General features: G+C 45.0%; 1 protein-coding gene across 2 annotated transcripts in view; it reads left to right on the forward strand.

Moving 5' to 3' along the window:
- Positions 1 to 24,909, forward strand: part of LOC138259445 (putative Kunitz-type serine protease inhibitor) — a 193,083-nt gene that overhangs the window by 39,169 nt on the left and 129,005 nt on the right. For both annotated transcript variants that reach the window (XM_069207194.1, XM_069207195.1), the window contains one exon: positions 21,138 to 21,209. In XM_069207194.1, the coding sequence (XP_069063295.1) occupies positions 21,138 to 21,209 (72 nt within the window). The remainder of the gene's footprint in view (positions 1 to 21,137; positions 21,210 to 24,909) is intronic.

The following is a 24,909-nucleotide window of genomic DNA, read 5'->3' on the forward strand; positions in this document are numbered from 1 at the left end:
TCTCTCTCTCTCTCTCTCTCTCTCTCTCTCTCACTCTCTCTCTCTCTCTCTCTCTCTCTCTCTCACACTCTCTCTCTCTCTCTCTCACTCTCTCTCTCTCTCTCTCACCACTCTCTCTCTCTCTCTCTCACACTCTCTCTCTCTCTCTCACACTCTCTCTCTCTCTCACACTCTAGTGGATAAGGACCGCCCAACACTTGGGACGGCTGGGGGCAACCGGGAAACCCAACCCTCCCACGCCACACTTTCCAGCTTGGCGTACTGCAGAAACTGGCCTGGCCCCCACCTCAAAAGTTTCCTGAGCCACCGGGAAACTCAATGAACACCTCCCCCAGAGTATAGATCCCAGCCAGTCTGGCAGCCCCCCTGCCCTCCAACGATCCATAGACATGTCTGCGTCGATGGCCCTAAATGGAGCAAGATCCCAAATGAGCAGCTTCCTGTCGAATGGTGCCCAACCAACACTTTACCAAAGAATGCCTCCCAGATGGCTGCGGTCTGCCTTACTAAATAGGGAATTTCCTCAGTCGATCGCCCTCCCCTCATCAATAATTGCACCATGGTATCGCCTAGGAACAGCCTCTTCTCCCAGATGTCTGATACTGTCAGCCATTGTGCAGCATGTTATAAATTGGCTGCATAATAGTACTGTTGCACATCAGGCAGGGCGAGATCCCCATCTTCCATATTGCTTTTAAGAACCGACAGTGCCACCCCTACTACGATGTCCGGCCCAGACCAGGGAGATAAGCAAACTGTCTAACTTCTGAAAAAAGGATGCACCGATCAGAAACATGGCATTCTGAATCAGATAAAAGCAATGTGGGAGAAAAACCATCTTCGCCACAGCCACCCTGCCTATCCCCAGACAGGGGCAGTAGATTCCAATGCCATGAACTTTTGAGATTAGTCATAACTTTATCCTCATTGAGGCATCTATACGTTTCCTCCATATGGGCCACCTATATACCCAAATATCTAAAGCAGTGGTTCCCAACCTTTTGACTTCTGTGGACCCCCCACTTTATCATTACTGGAATCTGGGGACTCCCACTGAATCATTATTGGAATCTAGGGACCTCTTCACTGAGTCATTACTGAAAGCTAGAGGCCTAATCTGTTAATATTTCGTTTTCTAAGCAGCCGAGGACCCCCAGGGGTCCCCGGACCACAGGTTGGGAACCACTGATCTAAAGCCTTCTAATTCTCAGCAGAGGCCAAGCTCAGGCAATCGAGAAGTGGGAACCCCCACTAAGCTGCTCTTCGGAATCAGGAGTGACTTCCCAACATGGTCTCGGAGGCCCAAGACCGTGCCATAGGTCTCGAGGAGCCAATCAAGGCTGGTACAGCCCGGGCAGGTGTATGGACATAAACCAACGCCTCATCCACATATAAAGAGAGGACATGGATAGAGTCACCAACCTTAATCCCTCATCGCTCCATCTCCCCAAGCAGCAGAATCACCAAGGGTTCAATGGCAAGGCCAATAGTAGTGGCGAGAGGTGACAGCCCTGCCTAGTACACCTCCCACTCTTCTGATAAGTCTCTAGATTTTGAACCTGAACTGAAGGGGCTTGTATACAAGAGGCGCACCCAACTACAAAAGGCAGGTCCAAATCCTATTCCCCACAGCGCAGACATAAGGTATGGCCACTCCACTGTATCAAACGCCTTTTCCATTGTCGAGTGATACTAAAGCCAATTCAGGAAGCACAGTCCATTGTTTTGTGCAACACATGAGTGAGTCTGCGAATGTTAAGAGTGGTACTGCGTGTCAGCATAAAACCAACACTGATCTTCATGTACTAGTGTGTGGACCACTGTCGATAGCCGTGTTGCCAATAATTAGAATAATATTTTAACATCAGTAGACAACTGCTCCAGTCTCAGTATCCATGCCAGGAGTTTCCCTGATTTGTCCCCCTCCCTATGGAGTTGCTGATGATGCGCCCTAAGCGTGCACCTGTCCAGTGAGTGCCATGCCAACTGCCCTCCAAGAATCCCTTCTGAGATCCCTGTACTTTGTTGGTGTAATCTGGATATATTGAAATCTTATGGTTATGAAAGCGAACAGACTCCATTTCTCGACTGGCCGAAGGATGCAATCTCCGTCCTTATATTTGAGATGGTGGACTATGATGACCCTCGGGAGTGCCCAGTGCCAAGGGGTGCGTGTTTTGATCGCAACTATAGGACAGTCCAACAGGTTTCAGTACCTCTCAAATCCAGTGCTCCACAAAGGCTTCCGTGGCTGACCCCTCTGCCCGCTCTGGGAACCCAGCAAGCTGGATATTATTGCAGCTGGACCTGCCCTCTGCGTCCTCCACCCTGTCCTCGAGGGTCCTGGTTCTGGATGTAACCTCTGCCATCTGTTTCTGCAGTACGTCAATCTCCACCCTGAGCTCGGAGATCGAGCTCTCTGTGACTTGCACCAGAGGTCCGCCCAGAGGAGATTGACTTTGATCGCCACTGATTCAATCTTCCCCCTTGAGGGCCTCCCTGAATTACAGCCAACAGTTCCGCTCTCGTAGGCTCTGACAGGGGCATCCTACCCTGCATCCGTCCCGCATCCAGTTAGGTGCATCTCCAGCTGCACAGATGGGGCAGGGGTGGTGTATAACTCCATAGGGTTGCCGGGCTGGTCACTTGCTTTTACCCATAAGTGGGGTTCCGATGGATAGAACTCAGTCCCCGTTCCACCTCTTCCCCACCCCCTCCCTCCCCAACCCCCCTAAAAAAAAAAGGCACGACAGCCAGTATTTATCAGCAGGGTTAGTCATAGGGGCGAGCCATCCCCTGCTAGTCCAATTATTCCTTGCAACCACCCGCTGCCTCCAGTCACTTAGTTTCACCCCCCTAAGCTCTAGTCCAACAGGGACTCTTCCACCTCCTACTGGGCCACCGGGGATTTGGGACCGAATCACACCTCCAGGGCCCAGTGTCCCCTCACTGCTGCCAGTTATGCTGTGCCACACAGGGACCCTCCAGACCAAGCACACTCACTGTCAGCGTCCGCTCCTGGAAGCACTCCAAACAGCCAGGGCCCACTCCATCGTGCTCACCTTGGGGTCCCAGCATCACCGCACTGCGCCCTCCACCACAGGACCTGGGCAGCTCCACACCCTGACCAGGCTCCCTGCTATGCCTTTCTGCTCCGTTGGCTCCACGCGTCCCATTTAGCACTCAGGGCGCGTCCGCACGCCACGATGCACCAGGTCAGCGCACCAAGCCTTCAGTAGGCATGCGTTGGGGTAGGGGAAGACTTAAACCTCTGACCTTCTCAGATGAGCTGCAACCACTGCCATCACCTTGGTAAACACCTGAGGTGCTCTGGTACAGCCAAAGCAGAGTATGGTGATCCAAAAGTTCTCATGGCCTACCGTAACACCTGTAGGCAGGCAGGACAGGAATATGGAAATAGGTGTCCTGCAAGTTCAACGCTACCATCCAGTCAACTGGCTCCAGGGCAGACGGAACCTGAGCTAGAGTAAGCATTCTGAACTTCTCCTTCTTGCGGAAGAGACTGAGGGGCTGAAAGGTCTAGGTTAGAGCAGAGGCCCTGGTCTTTCTGGGCACCAGAAAGTTTAGGGAATAATAACCACGAACTACATCTGGCACAGAGATAATTTCTATGCCTCCCTGGCTAAAGAGTTCTAAACTCCTCGCGGAGAAGTGCCCGGTGATCCTTCTTTGTCATTTGATGATAGAATGGAGGCATGGGTGATGGGGTAGTCTTGAAGGTGAGGGAGTAGTCCCTTCGGACTACTTGCAGAACCCACCTGTCTTACGTGATTGACTGCCAGTCGGGCAGGTGAATCCTGCCTCTTGGACTTGTCCTGCTTGGTGGGGTTGGGGGGGGGGGGGGGGGGGGGGTGGAAGCATCAGACTAGAAAGGTTTGGAGGTTGCTGCAGGGCGAGCAGGTGGACTGGCTTGTCCTTTGGCTCCCTGATTAACAAGGGCGTTGGATCCCACATCCTTGGCCACAAAGACTGGACAGCATGCCTGGCACAGTGGTTGGAGGGGAACAAGTGTGTTGTGTGCCCCTTCCGTATCCATGAAAGGGATGAAAAGTAAACTGATAGGGTGAGGAGCAGCTGCAAGACAAAGGACCTGTCCGTAGCCCCGGACTTCTTAAAGCGAATGCGCGCCGAGTCTGCTTTGTCTCTGAAGAGACGAGTGCCATCAAAGGGTATGTCCAGAAGGGTAGATTGAGGACATATGGCTTTTCAGAGGATGTCCAATCAGGCGTGGCGCCTCAAGGCCAATGTTGATGCAGCTGATCTGCCTGGTGAGGCGGTCGCATCCAGCCCACATTGAATTGTGAATTTTGCTGCATCTCTCCCATTAGCAACAACTTGGGAGAGAATGGCCCGGGCCTCCCCCAGGACCTGTGGCAGCGCTACCTTGTCTGATGCATAACCATGTGCCATGAAATGTGGGCGTACGGGGGGGGGGGGGGAGTGTCGAGACCACTGGCCTCACCTAGGTCCGTCTGCCAGTCCATGGCACTTTCTTGCTGGTATTTTAATGGGTTCAGCAATTCCTCCCATTCCTCACCATACCCTAAAGCAAGCAAATAACCTAGGATCTAACCTAGGGGTAAGAGTCTGCAATGAGGATGGGTTGTACGTTACCCGGGGGCACGGGCAGGGTCGAAACCAGCAATGGGGGAAGGTAGAGGTGGTATGACTGACACTGGTTCGGATACAGTAACAGATCCATGGGTGCCCCCAAGAGCCGAAGCCAGTGGCATGGAACCAGAGGGGGGCAGAAGGTGCTCCAGCAGAGTCAGATTGCCCAAAAATGAGGGGCATGGCTTCAGAAATCTTTGAGTTGGGCAGGGGTCACTCCGGCTCCTGGAAACTCATGGAGGTGTAGAGCCAACCCAGACAGAGGCCAGGAGCGAGGATGCTCCTTTTCTCTGGTCTTATCAGCTGACAGATGGGGTGAAGTCTAAGAATGATTGCTCTTCTTATGCCTCAACTTACCCACTCGTCCTGAGGACTTTGAGTGGGACGAAGATGAATTGGGGTTACGGAACAATTTTAGCGACCTTTTCTTGGGAGTGGCACGGAGTAGAGCACCGGACCACAAGGGGCTATAGGGACCCCTCAAAGCTTTCGGATTCAAGGCCCCGGTACTCACAGCACGACTTTGGGTCATGGTTGCACTCCAGATGCCACAAGCCCACGAGGTGTGGATTGGTTACATACCACACCCGATGACAGGATCCACAGGGCTTGAACCCTGGTCTTACATGATGACATCGACGCACCAGGACTGTAGACACTCCAAAATCTTCGGAAAAAAAAAATCAAAAGTGACTGATGGGTAGCTTTTCTTTGGATCAACACTAGCTAATCCAGAAAGAAAAGAACTGACATCAGCATGCCAGGGTGGTGCCTATATAGCTTACGCAACGTCCTATCCGGTGCGCACAGTGTTGGACATGGAGCTGACTGATGCCACCTGATGACACGCAGCTATTCTGCTACAGAAAAATCTCCGGATTCAGACTGAAGTCTAGGAATGATTCTAAGGTAAGGAATCTGCAACGAGAATGTGCCCCTACCAGAAAAGGCATTATAAAAGGTAATAAACTTGTTCATTTATTGCACATCGGTAGCCCTCCTCACACCGGTAGCCCTTTCGGTAGGGCTTCCCACAGGACCGTGCTCCCTCCTTCACTTTTCTCTTTCTCACAGGGCACACTGATCTTGATAAGCAGGCAGACACTGGTGCTCCATAGCAGGTGATCATGGTTTTCCCTGGGTGATGTTCCCTCAACCAGCAGGTAGACTATCAGGCCTTGGCCTCCTGTCCTGATCAGAGGCAGAAGTCTTGCAGAGCTTCCCCTCCTCCCACTGCCTGTCTGGCTGCTTGGCAGAATACAAATGTTTGGGTTCTTGTACAACCACCCCCTTATAATCCATTTCAATACACAAAATATGATTTAGGATCTGAATCTTTAAAGTTTAATGTTTGGTTCTGCTTATTTTGAAGTATGCCCTTTTCTCCCCTTTCTCTTGAAAGGCTGTTTGTCCAAGGAGAGACTCAGAAGCTGTTAGTCCCACAACGCTGGCCCTGGGAGTGAACTCTAGTCAGTCACAGTGGTGTGATGGATGTCAGCCACAGTGGTTGCATCAAAAGGTAATTCTCTGACACCTAGTCCGTTCTTTAGGATTCCCTTATCAGCAGTTATCTCCTTTCTAAAATGTGTCCAGGCCCCTTCCTTCTGATCTATCACTGGATCAAAGAGCACCCTTTTGAAGTACACAGGGGGGAGTTGCTCTCTCCCTTTTCCACTGTGTCCCACCTAGCTCACTGGAATACATCAATATACATCTGTCGGAGAGGTGGGGTGGGGTGGGGTATTGGAGATTCCTCTACACCTCACATTTTCACCAGGCAGGCCTGGGCTTACCAAAATGGAACCTAGTGCCCTCCATGTAATGTACCTTTGCAGACGCACACAGTGCACACACCCACCGCGCACACACACAATACATAGCTAGCACACACACACTAAATACATAGCGTACACACGCACACATTAAATACATAGCGCACACACTTTCCAGTACTGTTACCTCCACGTATTGTGCACCCCAAGCACACATACTCAGCACTGACATTAACTCTGCGTGCACTGCTAAGTGCTGTAGGCTTTTTGTGTGTGCTTTGGTGTGCTGAGAAAACCCACTTTTTAGTACATATAGCCACAGTGCACAAACTGCAGAACACTTCACTCTTCATGTTCTGTACTTTCCGCAAGCACACATTCGCCCAGCACATGCTTTCATTGCGCATGCGCACCATCTCTCATGTAGTGTAAATCTTCCAGGTCATCATAGTACACACACCCAGCATGAATCTGCTGCACAGCACTGCTCTGTCCCTGTGCTGTTCCCTTTCCAGGCACACCTACATCCAGTGTAGTCACCACTCCTGTGCTGCACAGCCCTCTACTTCTATGTGATGTAGGCAAAGGGTGAGTTAAGCACACAGAAATGAAACGTTAAAAAGATGGGTGTGCCTGCAGGCCTCACTCCAGTAACAGGTTAAAAAAATAAAAAATACGTGCTCATTCCTCCTGACCATTACATGGTATGCTACTACTGCCGTACTTGTGCTGCTTAACTTTTAGTGAAGGCAGTAGCCTTCCATCTCTGAGGTTAGTGCTTTGGGCTTCAAGACCGCAATCTGTGAGACATGGTCATAGTGCACATGCATGATCTGTGTTTGCCTATGATGACAAGATGAGGATTAGGGATCCAGACGGCAGAACAGTTGGGTACTCTGGGCAGGGGCACACATCCATATCCATGCAAAAAACATTTTGGTTGTAATAAGTATTTATAACAAAATAGCTGCCCTTTAATTTTCAAGTCTTCTTTGATCAGCAATGTATAGTGAACCCACAATAATAATTTTGGCAGCATTAACTTATTTTTTTCAAACATTTGTCTTTGCTCAAGGATTGATCTAGAGTCCAGTGTTCAATTCTCAAATCTCTGGCATCCTGTCCCAGATGCCACATTTTTTGTGACGTTCTCAGGCATATCTTCTTTGTGTGGTTTACTTCTTGATTTCTTCTCTCTACCCCCACACTCCCCCACCAATAGTTCCTACAAGTGAGTGGATGTCTTTCACTACCCTTTCCATTTAGGAGACTTCTCAATCCTTTCAGTTGGGAGGGCGGGAGGAGGGTGAAGAGTGTGTGAGTGTGTGTCTGTGAGAGATCCAGGTCTCTCTCGCAGCTTCTTTTGTGAACTGAAATGTTTGGGTCAAGTAGTTCTCTTTTTGCTCTTGTGGTTCAATGTTTGTCTTTAGAGGGTATAGTATAGGTGGTGTTCCTATACTGCTAGGCTTTTTTGGGGTCCCTGCTTCAGCTGACTCACCATCATTCGCCAGAGAAAGAAATCTCTGGTTTGAGGCCAGTCACATCCGTATGCTTCTACATGATGGCAATTTATCTCTGTCATTTTGCTGCCAATACCCCTTATAACCTCTGGAGGGTTCCCTGATTTTTGGTTCACTGGGGAATGCCACTCGTGCCCCTCAAGAACACCTTCCAGTGCAGTAGCTTCGTGACCTTGTGATGTACTGTATCTTACTCACCAGGTGAATGCTGCCATCTTGTCCGATGGTGCTAGTAGTACTTAGGCTGCCGCAGGCTCCACCCCATTTTTTATTTAGTGATCCAGCTTGTACCATCCTTATTAAATCTATTTAACCATCATTGTGTGCTAGTCTCTTGTGTCTTTTAATCAATTTTGTCTGCAGATGAGGTTCTTCTTCAGTGATGCTGTAGTTTTTTCATGCAACGTGCTACAGACAAATACAGAGGCATAGACTCTTAAAGTGCAAATTGCATGTAGATGAAAGGATTACTATTCTCTCTCATAGGTGAGAAGTAATGCGTAAACACTTCATTTGATCTTATCTAAGCAAACTTCTCTATATACTACCATGGGAGTATCTTTAGTTTGCTTCCCGAGGAGGTGCAGGGAACAAATTGTTAAAACATTGTTTGAAAAATGTGTATCTATGTGGGTTCCTGGTTGCAGGAAAAAACATATGTATGTCCTATGTGTATGTTTAGGATGCAGATTTCCTCTCCATCCTCTATATCCTTTTCCATCTCTCCCTTGGAGATACTCTCTCGGTGGCCCTGCAAGTCTTAATTTGGTAATACTTTCTTCCTCTGACCATGCTGAATTGGTTCTTGGGCCTGCTTCTGTGATGGCATATGGTTTGCAGAGTCCAGATTACTTTACCGACAGGTGTTTCTCAACCTGCTTCTTTCCATGAATAAATGTGACTGGTTCCTCAAGCTAGCACCTGCTTATTTAGTTACAGGAGAAAAATACTCTACTAATTTATGACTGCATAGAGGACATCAGTTGGTGACTGCACAAGAGAAATTACTTTGCTTTTGGGCTCCCGAAAGATGTTTTTATCATTTATTTCTCTAGGGAGTTTCTTTCATGACTCACTTATTGCATTGAGCAATTGTGATCATGCTCCTACAACGTTACAGGGCTGTCCTGCAATGTCTATTGTGCTGCAGCTGCCATGGTCATTCCGTCACTTGAGTGTTGTGTGGTGTGTGTGTGTGTGTGTGTGTGTGTCTGTGTGTGTGTTTTTTTTTTTTTTTTTTTTTTTTTTTTTTCCCTCCTCCTCCCTCAAGGTCCTTTGTATTCCCATAAAACAAACACACACCATTATCTTTCACAATATCCATATATCCATGAGTATAAAAAATATCATTATTGCACTACTCTTTTCACAGCAAGACACCTCCATTGAGTTTTATACACAGTCCCTAAAACGGGTCCATTAACAATAAGAATGTGTGTAGTAAACAAAATATCATAACATCAAGTGCTCCAAAAGGTGCTGGAAGACAAGAGTAGGGTGCATCAGCTGGGATTTCCACTCGTCCCAAGTGCACCTGGTAAGAGTCCCTTCCTTTCCGCCCTGTAAAGTAAAACATACATAGGTTACACACTAAAGAGGGGAGGCTCAGGTAAAACTGTACACCTTAACAAAATTACTTGTATTTACATTTATAACAGGGGAAATATATGCAAAGTCAATTAAAACATGTATCTAACATGAGGTGAGCAATCATATACCAAAACAAAGTATTATCTCCTGTATATGTTACAGAATATCTGGATTCCGGGTGTTGCCTCATTGTCCCAAATGAACATGTAATTCTTCATCCCGAATTTAAACCATAAAGGGCCTTAGTGTTAAGTTGTATAATGCATCTGGATTGTCTTCTTAGCATGGCAACTTGGTCACTATCCCGTGAATCCCCTGCAACGTGGTCTATTCCATTATATTTTAGAAGCTTCCTGTTGCTCAAATGGTGTGTCTTAAAATGTCTCGGTACAGGAAAATGTTCATCCTGATTGGTCTGGCGTGTTCAAGAATTCTTTTACATACTGGATGGATAGTACTCCCCACATACCAAAGACTCCAAGGGCGTTTAAAAATAAATACATCAAATGGTGTACTGCAAGTGATAAATTCAAAGATGGAGTTCACTTTATTTGTACCAGGGATGATGATCTCCTTACAGCTCACCAATTGTGCACATGCTTTACACTTCAGACATATGTGGAAGCTGGGTAGGGTCCTACCTAAAGTATCATTGATGTTTTCTCCCATTTGGATATCAGATTTCACAAGCAAGTCTCCTAGGGATTTAGTTTTTCGCTGCGTTATCGTTGGGCTCTCCCCGTGTTGCCTTCTATCACCAGATCACAACAGAGGAGATTCCAGTCCCAAAGAAGTCTTTAGATCTCGAATTGTATGTCAAAATCAGTCTGATGTCACTGCTCTCTGTAGCTGTGTGTTCCATCTTTATTTGTACCATACAGAATCTCATTTCTAGAAGAAGTATCAATTCTGCTACTCGCTCTATCCAATACCCACTTGGGTAACCCCTTTATGTAAACCGTTCCAATATAGTAGCTTTCTCCCACTGAAAGTTAGTATCCTCACCACAGTTCCTTTTTGCCTGCAGTAGTTCTCCAGATGGAGTACTCTATTTCAAAGGATCCGGATGACTGCTGCATGCAGCACACTATTACCTGCTGTTACTTTACAATTACTCTTTTAATGTATTCATGACAGTAATCTGTCTTGATTTTGCTGGAAAGTATTTTGGTCAAATTACCTAGTTACAACCTTATGCTTGAGGATATCGCCCATTTAAGCCACAGACTATGCCTTCACCGTGCTATGACCCCAGTGTCTGTTTATCAGAGTAGGACCTAATTTGGCCACCCGGGGTTTTATTAAATCAGCCTGACATTAAAATGGTACTATATCATGCTTATGTCTGATTGTTCGAACGTAGCATGTCTAGTTTAGGATGATTTATTGGAATGATGTTGCTAATCATATCAGAGTTAAATACGCTGTGTAAAAATTTATCGTATTTAATGAGATGGTCTTAATATCCAGATTACAGTGATAGTCCTACTGTGGAGCATGTTTAGTGATGTTTACGAGTATACATGCCATCAGAATACATAATGTTTCCACAAATGCTTTCACATACTAAGATGGTGCCTACATTTCAAACCAGCACTACATAATATATTGGTCCTCCCTTTATGTTTGTTTGTTCACATGGTTGGGAAATTTACATAGGTTTGTCATACACAGCACCCTGTGTGTGAACAAGGCTTGGTGCCGAAACACATCGCAGGAGCTGGACCCTTGAAATAAAGCATAATTACTCCAGTATTGGAACTTTCATAGATTCACATGCTTGAATCATTCCCCGTCGTCGAGATGGGAGTCCCGGTATAATTTGCATAAGTAATGTTAAAACATATTGAAGAGAAAAAGCCCCTAGGCCTCTTCAATTTGATAGTCTATCAGAGTAATTTTGTGAGAAAGGACCAAACTTGATCCTCCACCAATCAGGCGACAGCACCCTTCAGAACCTCCTGAGAGAAGCTCTAGCACCTCAGATTTTCTACCGCACGTCGTGCTAGGGAGTCTCCTCAGAGCTCTGCTCTGTTTTCACACCTTATTCAGCTCTTTTTCTCTCAGAGAAACTCATTTATTTGGATTTGTCAGCTATTTTTCAACTATGTCTGACAAGGAAAAGAAAAGTCTCTTTAGAGACTGCAACACTTGTGGGAAGAAAAGACTTCATTCTGAAGATCCTCATCAAGATTGCATTTACTGCCTCTATCCAGATCATTCAGTCAAGGACTGTAAGATTTGCCGTACTTTTTCTTCTAAGACCTTAAATGATAGAGAAGGCAGATTATTAATATGGCTGCAGAAACTGAAACATAGGAAGGATCCAGTTTCTGATTCTGAGAGTGAGGAATCATCAACATCTAAGAGATAAACTAAAAGGGCAAGTTCACGCTCTAGATCTCACTCACAAACCTCAAGGAAAGCCCTCAAAAAGACTGCCTCAGGGTCTTACAAGGGTCGCAGCCCATCTTCTTCCCCAACTAAACTCTCAAGTAAAGAGGGGAAAAGACACTCTTCCACTTCTGAGAGGCACAGGAAATCCTCATCTGTTCCACCATCTGTGCCTTTCAAAAAGCCATCTTCTGTGACTGGAAAAAAGGCCTCGTCAACGGATTCCCCGTCGACGGCACAGTCGGTGGGCGCATTGCCGACGACTCCAGCTACTTTAGGTTTTCCATCGTCCACGGCTCCGTCGGCGACATCGTCTGAGTACACCACCGTCGACGAGAACTACGACGACGACTTCAGCGTCGACGACCGTCTACACCTCGTCATCGTCGACGGCGCTGATGTCAGTGTCAGCTTTACCGTTGACGACGACTTCGTTGACGGTAGACTCGTCGGCGAAGCTTGCTGCTATTAAAATAACGGTGCATCCAGCGTCGACGGCACCGTCTACGACAAAGTCAGTTTACATGTCGTCGACGAGATAGTCGACGACACCGTCGACGAGGGAAAAATATTAAAAAAAGAACAGAAAAATTAACTCCAACCCACACTTCACCTAGTAAGGTATCCTCCCTGGTACCAGTACATCTTTGGAGGGAGATGAAGATTCAGATGAAGATGGGCCTTTTGGAACAGCCCACAGCCCCTCTGAATTGAATGTAAAATATCAGGAAGAGGAGGAATATGAGGAAGCTTATGATCCACAGGCTTCCTTGGAGCATCAGCAGTATCAACAGGGAACGTATATCCCTTCCGACCTGCTTACTGGCCTTAGAGCCATGTTGGTGGATTATAACAGAAGGTTTCCTCCACAAGGAGAACAGCCTCATTCATCGCCCATTTCTGGTCCTTCTACTCCACATCAAAGACCAACGTCTTTGCATCTCACAGATGTGGCCACCCCTGACATGACAATTCCCCAAGACACTGACATTTCAGAAGGAGATCAAGAAGAAGGAGAGCTCATAGATACTCCGAGTGGGACGAGTATATTATTCCTGCTCCATCTTCTCCTTCTCATTCGAAGGTGGAATCCCCACCTGAAGACATTGGAGGTTTTCACAATCTCTTAGAGAGGGCAGCCAAGCGTTTTGCATTACCGCTACCTACGAAGCAAACAGATTGTTTCCTTTATGATTTTAAAGAGCCCTTCCAAAAGTCTGAGCGCTCTATCCCGATGGTGAACGACTTGTGGGAAAAAGGCCTTAAAGTCATGACTAATCCAGCAACAGTCACAGCAGTTTTACCACGTCTGGATAAGAAATACAAAGCTCCTGATGATGCCCCAACATGCTTGACAGGCCATCCTCCTCCAGATTCGGTAGTAGCTCAAGCGGCTCAAAGAAGATCAAAAAATCCTTCTGTTCCGATTTCCGCACCCCCAGATAAGGAGGGTAGAAGACTAGATAACATAGGAAAAAGATTCTCTTCTATGGCCAGCCTAGTGCTTAGAGCTGCCAACTCCTTGGCTATTTTGTCTCAATACGACAGACAGCTTTGGGCGGATATTGCACCTTTCATTAATCAACTGCCGGAAGACGTAAAATCAGAGGCAAATAAGACTGTACGAGAGGGTCAACGCACGTCTGCAGAGCTTATAGACTGTGCAGTGGATATAGCGACCACTGCTTTCAGACAGTTTGCAGGTGCTGCTGTATTAAGAAGACAGGGCTGGCTCAAAGCCACCTCATTTCGTCCAGAAGTCCAGAATAAAATCCTAGACTTAGCCTTTGATGGCCAAGCGTTATTTGGGAAACATGTGGACGAAGCCCTACAGTCAATTAAAACGGACACGGACACTGCAAGGTCACTAGGGACCCTGCAATATCGGAAATCGTCCTTTCGTCCTAGGGGGCGCGGCCAGCCCTCTTACAGAGGGGGATATCAACAACAGAGATACTATTCCTATCCATCATCTTCACAACAATATCGCCCATACTATTCCCAAAGACAACCGACTCAACCAGCCTATAATCGACCGGCAGGCCGTGGACGCTCAACCCGCCCTGCTAAAGATTCAGCTCATAGAACCTGATGTTTTCGAGGCGCCGGCTACGCCCAGTCTTCCTCCTGTCACCCTGGGCGGAAGAATTTCCTTATTTCTCAGTCAATGGCAAACCATTACGTCAGACAAGTGGGTCCTACAATTAGTGGAACGGGGCCATTCTTTAGAATTTGTCCAGAAACCTCCCTCTAACCCTCCCCGCAGGACTCCTTCAAGATATCCTCAACAACTCAAAGAAGAGGTCTACAAGCTCCTTCTCAAGGGAGCTATAGAGAAGGTGCCTCGGGATCAACGAGGAACAGGATTTTATTCCAGGTTCTTCATAATTCGAAAAAAGTGGAAGGATTGGAGACCGATCCTCGATTTAAGGCAACTAAATGTATACCTAAAGAAGCAATCGTTTCGAATGATCCGCCTGCAAGACTTCCTTCTGCGTCTCAATCAAAGAGATTTGATGTCATCGCTAGACCTCAAGGACGCATACTTCCACATACCAATCCACCCTGCCCACAGAAAGTATTTGAGATTTACCGTAGCCGGGAGCCATTATCAATATCGCGTCCTTCCCTTCGGGCTCAAATCAGCCCCAAGAATATTTACCAAATGCCTAGCACCAGTGGCAGCCTTTCTCAGGAGAAGAAAGCACCAGGTCTTTCCATACTTAGACGACTGGTTAATAAAGGCAAAGACTTACACAGGAGCACACAAGTCAACAAGAAAGTGCGTTTCCTTACTGACCAATCTCGGATTCACGATCAACTGGGAGAAGTCCAACCCTCTACCAGTACGCAGTATTACTTTTCTGGGAGCAAAACTGAACACGGAATCCGGCATCACATGTCCCACGTTAGAGAGACAACAAAGGTTACTAACCCTAGGGAGTTTCATACACAAAAGACGAAAGGTTACAGTCAGTCTCTTCAAATCACTATTGGGCATGATGTCTTCATGCATACCTCTGATCCCTCTGTGTCGGCTAAAGATGCGCCCCTTGCAGGAGCAGCTAAACCGTCAATGGCTTCAAGTATCAGGAACTTTCGAAGACCAGATACAAATTATTCCGATAATGATCAAAACCCTCAGGTGGTGGTCTCAAAAGCATCATCTCTCAATTGGTCTCTCGTTTCTTCAACAGCCAGTCCCGTGGACCATAACAACAGATGCCTCACTAGAAGGCTGGGGCGCAGTATTACAGGACCTGAAAATAAGTGGCAAATGGCCAACTCATCTGGCATCAAGGCATATCAATTGGCTAGAACTCAGGGCAGTGCACCTCGCCTTACAAGCGTTTCTCCCGAGAATCTATGGATCGCAAGTGGTGATAAGAACGGACAACACCACTACGATGCACTATCTCAACAAACAAGGAGGTACAAGATCTCTCACCCTCTCCAGGGAAGCCCAAGCGATCTGGAACTGGGCCTCGCAGCAAGGCGTCACACTATCGGCGGTGCACTTGCCGGGAATAAACAACAAGGCAGCAGATGCACTCAGCAGGCTGAAATCGGACTGCCACGAGTGGGAACTAGACCAGACGGTACTAACCCAGATTTTTTCCCAGTGGGGAACACCACCAGTGGATCTGTTTGCGAAGAAGGACAACGCCAAATGCCAGTTCTTCGCAAGTTCGCATCACCAAAAGGGATCTTGGGGGGAATGCGTTTTCGATAGCCTGGTCAGACATCTTTGCTTACGCCTTTCCTCCCATTCCGTTGATCCCAAGGGTCCTCACGAAGATGAAAACAGAACCGTGCACTCTCATGCTGATAGCCCCGTACTGGCCGCGCCAACATTGGTTCACAGAGCTCCTCATTCTCTCAGTCAAACCTCATATTCCGCTGGAGCCGTTACCTCATTTACTAACAATGAACAGCGGCCAAGTTCGACACCCCGATCCGCAGTCAATGCGGTTAGCGGCATGGCGCCTCACCACAGAGAATTTGCACATTTGAATATCCTGCAGGACTGCAGAAATATTTTGTCACAGGCCAGAGCGGATAGCACTAACAAGGCGTAACAGTGTAAATGGAAGAGATTCTGTGCCTGGTGTCATCCGCGTCAAATCGACCCTTTTCTTTCACCACCAGAAGAGATGTTGCTGTATCTCTTAGAGTTAGCTCGATCTATACTCGTCCATTAAAGTTCATGTAGCAGCCATAGCTGCATACAGACGTTCAGATGACACACCCTCGCTCTTCTCTTCTCGGCTGATTAAGAGATTTCTAAAGGGGCTGTTCAGGGTTTACCCTCCTTTCAGACCTCCACCTCCTTCGTGGAATTTGAACATTGTTTTGGCACAACTGATGAAGCATCCTTTTGAACCAATCCACTGTGCTTCCCTCAAACATTTATTGTGGAAGGTTGCCCTATTGATATCTCTTACATCAGCTAGGAGGGTCAGTGAGGTACAAGCGCTCTCCATCCAAGAGCCATTCCTACAGCTTAAACAAGATAGACTACTAATGCGCACTAACCCGCATTTTATTCCAAAGGTTCCGTCAGACTTTCACATTAACGAACCTTTGGTCTTAAAGTCTTTTTTTCCTCATTCATCTACTCCAGCGGAGAGAGCATTACACTCTCTAGATATGAAAAGATGCGTTCAATTTTATTTGGACAGGGCAAAAGCTTTTCGGCGCTCTAATCAGCTATTTGTGGCATACAGTGCCCCTGGGAAGGGGTACCCGCTATCCAAGCAGAGAATTTCTAGATGGATTGCCTCTGCTATTCGCTTCTGCCATCAGGCAGCGGGCAAACCTTTGCAGTCATCTGTGCATGCTCACTCGACGAGAAAAGTCTCATCGTCAGCGGCACTGTTTGCCGGAGTGCCACTACAAGACATATGTAGGGCAGCAACATGGAAGAGAGGTCATACCTTTACTAAGCACTATTGCTTGGAGTCCCTCTCGCACGGAGAGGTAGCAGTGGGCCAAGCGGTTCTCAGAAATCTCTTCAGGTGAAGGTGAACCATTTCTCCTACATCCCTCCATCCTAGAAAAGGTATGCACATTGAAGAAAAAAAAAATGTATCTAAAGATAAGAGAACACTATCATAATCCCATAAGTAAGCAGGTTGTCAGATATTGATCAGGTTACATTAGTGTCTTATCATGTTTTAATAGTGGTTTGTTATTTAAATTTCATCATGTATCTTCACAGGAATATCCCTATATATATTAGAGATAAAGAGATACTTATACTTATGTATATATACATGTGTATAGATAGATGTGTATATACAGGGAGTGCAGAATTATTAGGCAAATGAGTATTTTGACCACATCATCCTCTTTATGCATGTTGTCTTACTCCAAGCTGTATAGGCTCGAAAGCCTACTACCAATTAAGCATATTAGGTGATGTGCATCTCTGTAATGAGAAGGGGTGTGGTCTAATGACATCAACACCCTATATCAGGTGTGCATAATTATTAGGCAACTTCCTTTCCTTTGGCAAAATGGGTCAAAAGAAGGACTTGACAGGCTCAGAAAAGTCAAAAATAGTGAGATATCTTGCAGAGGGATGCAGCACTCTTAAAATTGCAAAGCTTCTGAAGCGTGATCATCGAACAATCAAGCGTTTCATTCAAAATAGTCAACAGGGTCGCAAGAAGCGTGTGGAAAAACCATGGCGCAAAATAACTGCCCATGAACTGAGAAAAGTCAAGCGTGCAGCTGCCACGATGCCACTTGCCACCAGTTTGGCCATATTTCAGAGCTGCAACATCACTGGAGTGCCCAAAAGCACAAGGTGTGCAATACTCAGAGACATGGCCAAGGTAAGAAAGGCTGAAAGACGACCACCACTGAACAAGACACACAAGCTGAAACGTCAAGACTGGGCCAAGAAATATCTCAAGACTGATTTTTCTAAGGTTTTATGGACTGATGAAATGAGAGTGAGTCTTGATGGGCCAGATGGATGGGCCCGTGGCTGGATTGGTAAAGGGCAGAGAGCTCCAGTCCGACTCAGACGCCAGCAAGGTGGAGGTGGAGTACTGGTTTGGGCTGGTATCATCAAAGATGAGCTTGTGGGGCCTTTTCGGGTTGAGGATGGAGTCCAGCTCAACTCCCAGTCCTACTGCCAGTTCCTGGAAGACACCTTCTTCAAGCAGTGGTTCAGGAAGAAGTCTGCATCCTTCAAGAAAAACATGATTTTCATGCAGGACAATGCTCCATCACACGCGTCCAAGTACTCCACAGCGTGGCTGGCAAGAAAGGGTATAAAAGAAGGAAATCTAATGACATGGCCTCCTTGTTCACCTGATCTGAACCCCATTGAGAACCTGTGGTCCATCATCAAATGTGAGATTTACAAGGAGGGAAAACAGTACACCTCTCTGAACAGTGTCTGGGAGGCTGTGGTTGCTGCTGCACGCAATGTTGATGGTGAACAGATCAAAACACTGACAGAATCCATGGATGGCAGGCTTTTGAGTGTCCTTGCAAAGAAAGGTGGCTATATTGGTCACTGATTTTTTTTTGTTTTGTTTTTGAATGTCAGAAATGTATATTTGTGAATGTTGAGATGTTATATTGGTTTCACTGGTAATGATAAATAATTGAAATGGGTATATATTTTTTTTTGTTGAGTTGCCTAATAATTATGCACAGTAATAGTCACCTGCACACACAGATATCCCCCTAACATAGCTAAAACTAAAAACAAACTAAAAACTACTTCCAAAAATATTCAGCTTTGATATTAATGAGTTTTTTGGGTTCATTGAGAACATGGTTGTTCAATAATAAAATTAATCCTCAAAAATACAACTTGCCTAATAATTCTGCACTCCCTGTATGTATATGTATATGTATATGTATATATATATATATATATATATATATGTGTAGGGACATATGTCAGTACACTCATATACTTCATCAATGTATACATGATGATAAGAAGGCTTTGTGGTCTAAGATAACCTGTTTATTAAAGAGGTTGTCATTTTACAATGTGCATAGTTATTGTTTTCTACTCTGATTCAAGCATGTGAATCTATGAAAGTTCCAATACTGGAGTAAGAAAATAAGTTACTTACCTGTAACTGTAGTTCGCCAGTATTGAAATCTTTCATAGATTCACATGCGACCCACCCACCTCCCCGGAGAAGCTCACTTCACCTCTTTCTTTCTAGTTGTACATATACTCAACATAATATACGCACTTGTGCGTGGAAAATCTGAGGTGCTAGAGCTTCTCTCAGGAGGTTCTGAAGGGTGCTGTCGCCTGATTGGTGGAGGATCAAGTTTGGTCCTTTCTCACAAAATGACTCTGATAGACTATCAAATTGAAGAGGCCTAGGGCCTTTTTCTCTTCAATATGTTTTAACATTACTTATGAAAATTATACCGGGACTCCCATCTCGACGACGGGGAATGATTCAAGCATGTGAATCTATGAAAGATTCCAATACTGGAGAACTACAGTTACAGGTAAGTAACTTATTTTCTTCTTCACCCTGAGAGCATGTGTATCTGTCTTCTTATGGACTTTGGTGATTTTAATTGTCGGATGCCACACCCAATGACTTGCGCCAGTCCCATCAAGGTAACCTGGTAACATCTGTGATTTTGGGGGGGGGGGGGGGGGGGGTGTATATGTGTATATAATACACACACACACACACACACACGCTTTCTGTTCTTTTGGGTAAATGACTGGCTCATCCATAAATAGACCTACAGAGGACTATATTGGCTACAAATCAGGCAGTGCTAATGCATGCGTTAATACCCATCAAACCCCCATCATTTTAACAGCCTAATTAAAAAAAAATGACTCCATGTTGAACCAGCCAGAAACCACCATTTTAAAGTTTGTTTCATCCTTAGCATTATAAAAATAACCTTGGCTATATATCCAAAATATTGGTTTGTAAATCTCTACTCCTGTGCTGCAGGTTTTAAGGTGTACCTCACTAATGAGGACTTAATAGCCTGGAACCAGTCTGAGGTTGCTAAAGTTCTTTTTGAGGTTGGCACGTGACTCATCAGTGAGGTATATCTTGAGTTCTCCATATGCTGAAACTCTTGTGTTTCTTATATTCCTGTCTGTTCCGATCCAATACAAGCAGTCTAAATTTCTAGCCCCCTCCAAAGACAGATTTGTTTATGGCTTGTCTGTCTAGTGTCACAGTGAATGAAATAGGACTGACTAGAAGGCAGTCTGAGCGATTGCCAGTGAGATTATTCAGGCATTCCTTCATTGCTTTAGTATCACCAGTGACATTGCAGACCTCAGTTTGTTTTTTATAGGTGGGTGGGAAAAGGTCTGGTTTCTTAGGTTAAACCACATTATTCCTCACTATAGTGCAACATTGAAGGCATTCTGTCTGGGATCCCTACAACATCTGTGTCTGTTTGGACCTGCCTACTGGTGTTTTAGAAGTGGCATATTAAAGGCTTTTTGGTTGTGACGTCCCTGTGGATCATCTCCTATGTCCTGGAACTCCTGGTTCATGCTTGGACCATTCTGGAGACCCTACCCTTTTGCACAGTCTGTTTTCTGTTGTGCTGATCTGCTGGCAACAACCCTGCAAGTTATTATGCTTACTGAAGACTAGCTGGAATGTTCCATAACACTTCTCACAAGAACACTTTCCATGGGCTCCTAACATTTTGGGGACCGTAAAGCACAGTCACTCACAGCATAGGCACATCGGATTATTCATCCTCCTTCCTGGCAGATGTGCATGTTCTCCCAGGTATCGTCTTTACTGTACTGAGGGCCTGCAGGAGTTCTGCACAAATCTATCCAAACATAAATCTGGTCTTCGTGCACACTCAGCCCATAAAGATCAAGGTCCCTACAAATACTTCAGTTATGACCTCAAATCCAACCCAGAATAAGCTGATTCCAGTGGAGTGCTGTTGATTACACAAACATCAACCAGTGAGTCGTTTTACCAGATTCTCATATCCTGTTCTCTTTGTCCGCTTAATGCCTTTCTTTTTTTTTCCCGCCACCTTTTAAACGTCACTGCATAATGGTTTCTTGCATTCCATCAGATAGAGTGCGTGTAAAGGTGTTGTCTTGATGAGAAGCCTGTACACTGGCAAACCAATATAATTATGTAATTATTTTGTGGTGGTTTACTTTTTCGATTTTGTTATCCTTCTTTTTTTTTTCTTCCCTTTTAACAGATTTTTTTTTTTTTTTCAGCTGTTGAAAACAATAGCAGTCCTCTCGATCGTTACCCTCTCAGACATTCCAGTGATCTCTTCAATTATAAAGGTAATGTATTTAAAACAAAAATTCACATTGTGTCCAGCCTTCACCCCAAACACAGTAACAAATGCATGCCCTTATCAATTTGTAGCACAGTAAGGAAATGTTTATATAAAATAAAAATACTGTTCTGCAAGCAAAGAATGATTTGCCTTCCACAAGAAGTGATTAGGCAGAGAAAATGTGGTCCACAAACACTCGTGATGCCAAACACCCTTGCTATTTTCCATAACCCATTCACGGCTCAGAGGCTTGTCCACAGGGAAGGTCAGCTTTATTAAGGAAACCCTTTGGTTTTTTTTGGCACAAAGAAATGTGCAGGATTGAAATTCTTGTCTCTGTATCATTCTATTAATGATTTTCCCATTTCCTGACCTACCTTCTGATCATCAGTTCCCTGGCAGATGCGTTATGTGGATTTGGTAAGTTGCTTATCAGCAGACCTTCTAAATCTGCTGGAATTCAGGTCCGCCCAAATTGAACCTCCTTTCAGTATTGGTGATGACCATACCTCATCCTAGGACACTACTGCAGTTTAGTGTGAGCTTGCTGTAGTTGAGAGTATACAACTTGAATAATTTGCTTAAATAAGTGAAGGATCCCACGGTTTCCATTAGGAGCTTGCAGCTGCTGTAACCGATTACCGTTTCCTGAGTACCAAGGCTTACTACTCTTTATAAATTCGCAAGCCTTTTACACTCCCCTACACTTCCTTGATCACTCTTGCACGTTTTTTCCCCCTAGTTCTCACTTTGGCTACGTTTTTCTGACACACGCTTTCAACTTCTTTCTCCTTTCTTTCTCGAACCATTACCTGCCAGAGCCAGTTCTATTTTGCGAACCAAGTATATCAACGTTTATTACGTGAGCTTAAGAATAGCTATGGAGGCAAGTGGGTTGTTTATAACTTCAGTGAAGATTTCTGCAATGCCGAACCAGGACTGCATGTGCATAACCTTTCTTCTGCATTTTAGGATTTGTGACTGCTATAAATGCTTGAATAAAGTAGTAAGCGAAAGGTAAATTCTGCAGCTATTTGATTAAAAAAAGAAAGAAAATGCTTTAGAAATAATCATGAATATACATTTATTAATTTCCAAATGTTTCTGGATTAATTTCAGCCTCTGCTTGAGGTTCTGACTTCAGACCATGTCTAGTAAATTAATTTACTGACTTCGTTTGCTGCTTTGCAGAGGTCTGGAATTGGGACCGGTCTAACACAAGATGTGGTTGCAGTCTTTTCTCTTGTATAGTGGGCTTTGGGTCTACCTGGGAGAGGTTTGTTAGCTAGCTGGTGGCATAAATAAATACATGTTGATACATGTTGCTTACCATCTGGCAATATATTGTTTAGAAGTAGCCAGGTCTTGCCTAATAGGACCATAGTTAACAAATACCTGTTTAGTCTTTCTAATATATTTAGATGTATTTAAAGCGGTAGCCCTCTCTAACTTCTAGAGTGTGTAGAGTTGTCTGCTGGTGAAGGTGGATTGGGGAAGAAGGTAAGAAGTGTAATAGATCGATTTACGTGAAAATTAGATCCTATCTTGGGTAAAAAAGGAGGAGCGAGTCCTTAAGAGTTCCTGTTGGCATAAAGGTGCACTACACACCTCCACAAACTACCCCGATTACAGAATTTATACCTTTTTGAATTTTTTACTGACTCGCAAACTTTTAATGGTCCCTTAGCCCAAAACATACATAAGTCATGTAATTTACTGTGCAATATCTCATTGACTACAGATCGACTGCTATTGAGGTGTGTGTTTGTAACTGGGTGTAGAGTCTAGTTATTACAATTAGGTGAGAATATTCCGTAGGCGCAATTAGCTGCTGCTGCAATATGCTATAAAATGGCTTCCATGGATTCAGTTTTGTCATCAATATTAAAACTAACTAATATAAAATTGATGGTTCAGGAAAAGTAATTTAGTGTTTTTCCTCATATTAAAGACTGTCACAACAGATTCTAGTGTTCGGCAGTTCATTGTTTACAAGGAACTGTAACAGCTCATTAAAGTCTGTGGCAGGAAGTCCTTGATCAGCCTGGTCCTCTTTTTAACATCAAGTTAAGCTGACGGAGTGAGACAGTTTATAGATTGTTTTCAAAGGCATCACCTTGACGTGTCCAGGTGTCAGTGCTGTACGTAGCTCTGACATAAGCGCAGAGGAAACCTGTGGTGATATAAATACAGAGCACTGGACTATGCCTTAAATGAACATGAGTACAAGAAACAACTGACCTGGGATCGTTCGATTTGTAGCTTTAGCAAACCGGCTACACTCATTGAGTGAACTCAGCAAAGGTGTAATTATGCTTGGGGATAAAAGACTGCATTCATCACGAAGCGCTGCTCAAAACGTTTGCCTACAAAAGTACAGAAAGAACTGAGTGGAACAGTGACAAAATTATGTTAACAAGAAAAAAACAGCATTTATAACGAGTAAAATGTAAAGTGCAGTCCGGGAAGAAATCGGCAAGATGTAAGTAAGTGCACACATGTGGCAAATCAGATGGACGCCTGATAGGCGGTAAGTGGGTAATGTTGAATGAAGCAGTGTGCTTATATCATAAACTGGACCTCACTTGTAACCCATGAGCTCCAGTACGATAAGTTGCGTAGATATAATTAACAAAGGCTCCTACGCAGTACAGCCAGAAGGGGCATTATGCATCCGTGGGGAGGGGTTCTTGAACCAGTGTTTTTAAAAGATATTTGAAACCCAGCAAGGAGGGTTTTCTGAGCATTGGGAGAATTACCCTAAAAAGATCTGTGCAAAGTAAATCTCTTGGGGGGGGGGAATACATGGGGTACAGGATGTGTTTTTTTTATTTTTATTTTTATGGGTTTCGAGAACCAAGGCACACAATTAAATTTATATAGCACTTACTACCGCTGGCGAGGTGTCACAAAATTATTGCTTTTTCACATATTTTTAACTACAGATCTGCAATTGAAAGTAAAAAGTTACAGCTATTAGCATTGTAAATTCTGAACGTAATTTTCAATTTGTTGCAAGAAAAGTCCAAACGGTTAACATAAGCTAGCCGATACAAAGCGGCACAGCCGCCATGAGCACGAAGGAAAGACACAAAATGAAAACAAGGCTCAACAGTTGGGGGGGGGGAAAAAAAAAAAAAATACCATCAAGCATTGTGCTGAGCCATGAGGAGAAAGGAAGGATTGCAACTCTGATTAAAGGGAAAACTGAAACTAGACGAGAGGAGAGAAGCAGGGCCGTCCCACACTGGAGAAAGCGTGACATGGTGTAATGACCAACAAAAAATGTTCTCTTAGTGAATGCCCCTTGGGCGCGCAAAGGAGGGACATTTAGCAAAATGCACCAATAAAAGTAAAGCATTTTAGACCAGCACAACAAAGAACAAATGGCAAGGGAGGGCACTGCTTAAGCCCATATACTGAACACAGCTTATCTCGTAGAGACTGCGCATGTGCTGCTTAGGCTCGCCCTAAAAAGGAGAAAACACTTAAGTCATTGATACTCCCTCTTCAGATTCCACTCCTAGGTAAGACGAGAACCAAGGAAAGTAAATCAGGCCATTTCAAAGAAGAAATCAAATATCGTAACCAAAATAGCAAAATAGGAAATTAAGGAGAGTAAAAAAAGAAACCAGCAAGGAAAATTACATTTAAAAAAGGCTTGTAAGGAGTCAAGCAAGACTCTCGGATCAATCTTGTAAATC

The sequence above is a fragment of the Pleurodeles waltl genome, chromosome 9, assembly GCF_031143425.1.
Source record: "Pleurodeles waltl isolate 20211129_DDA chromosome 9, aPleWal1.hap1.20221129, whole genome shotgun sequence".
NCBI lineage: Eukaryota > Metazoa > Chordata > Amphibia > Caudata > Salamandridae > Pleurodeles > Pleurodeles waltl.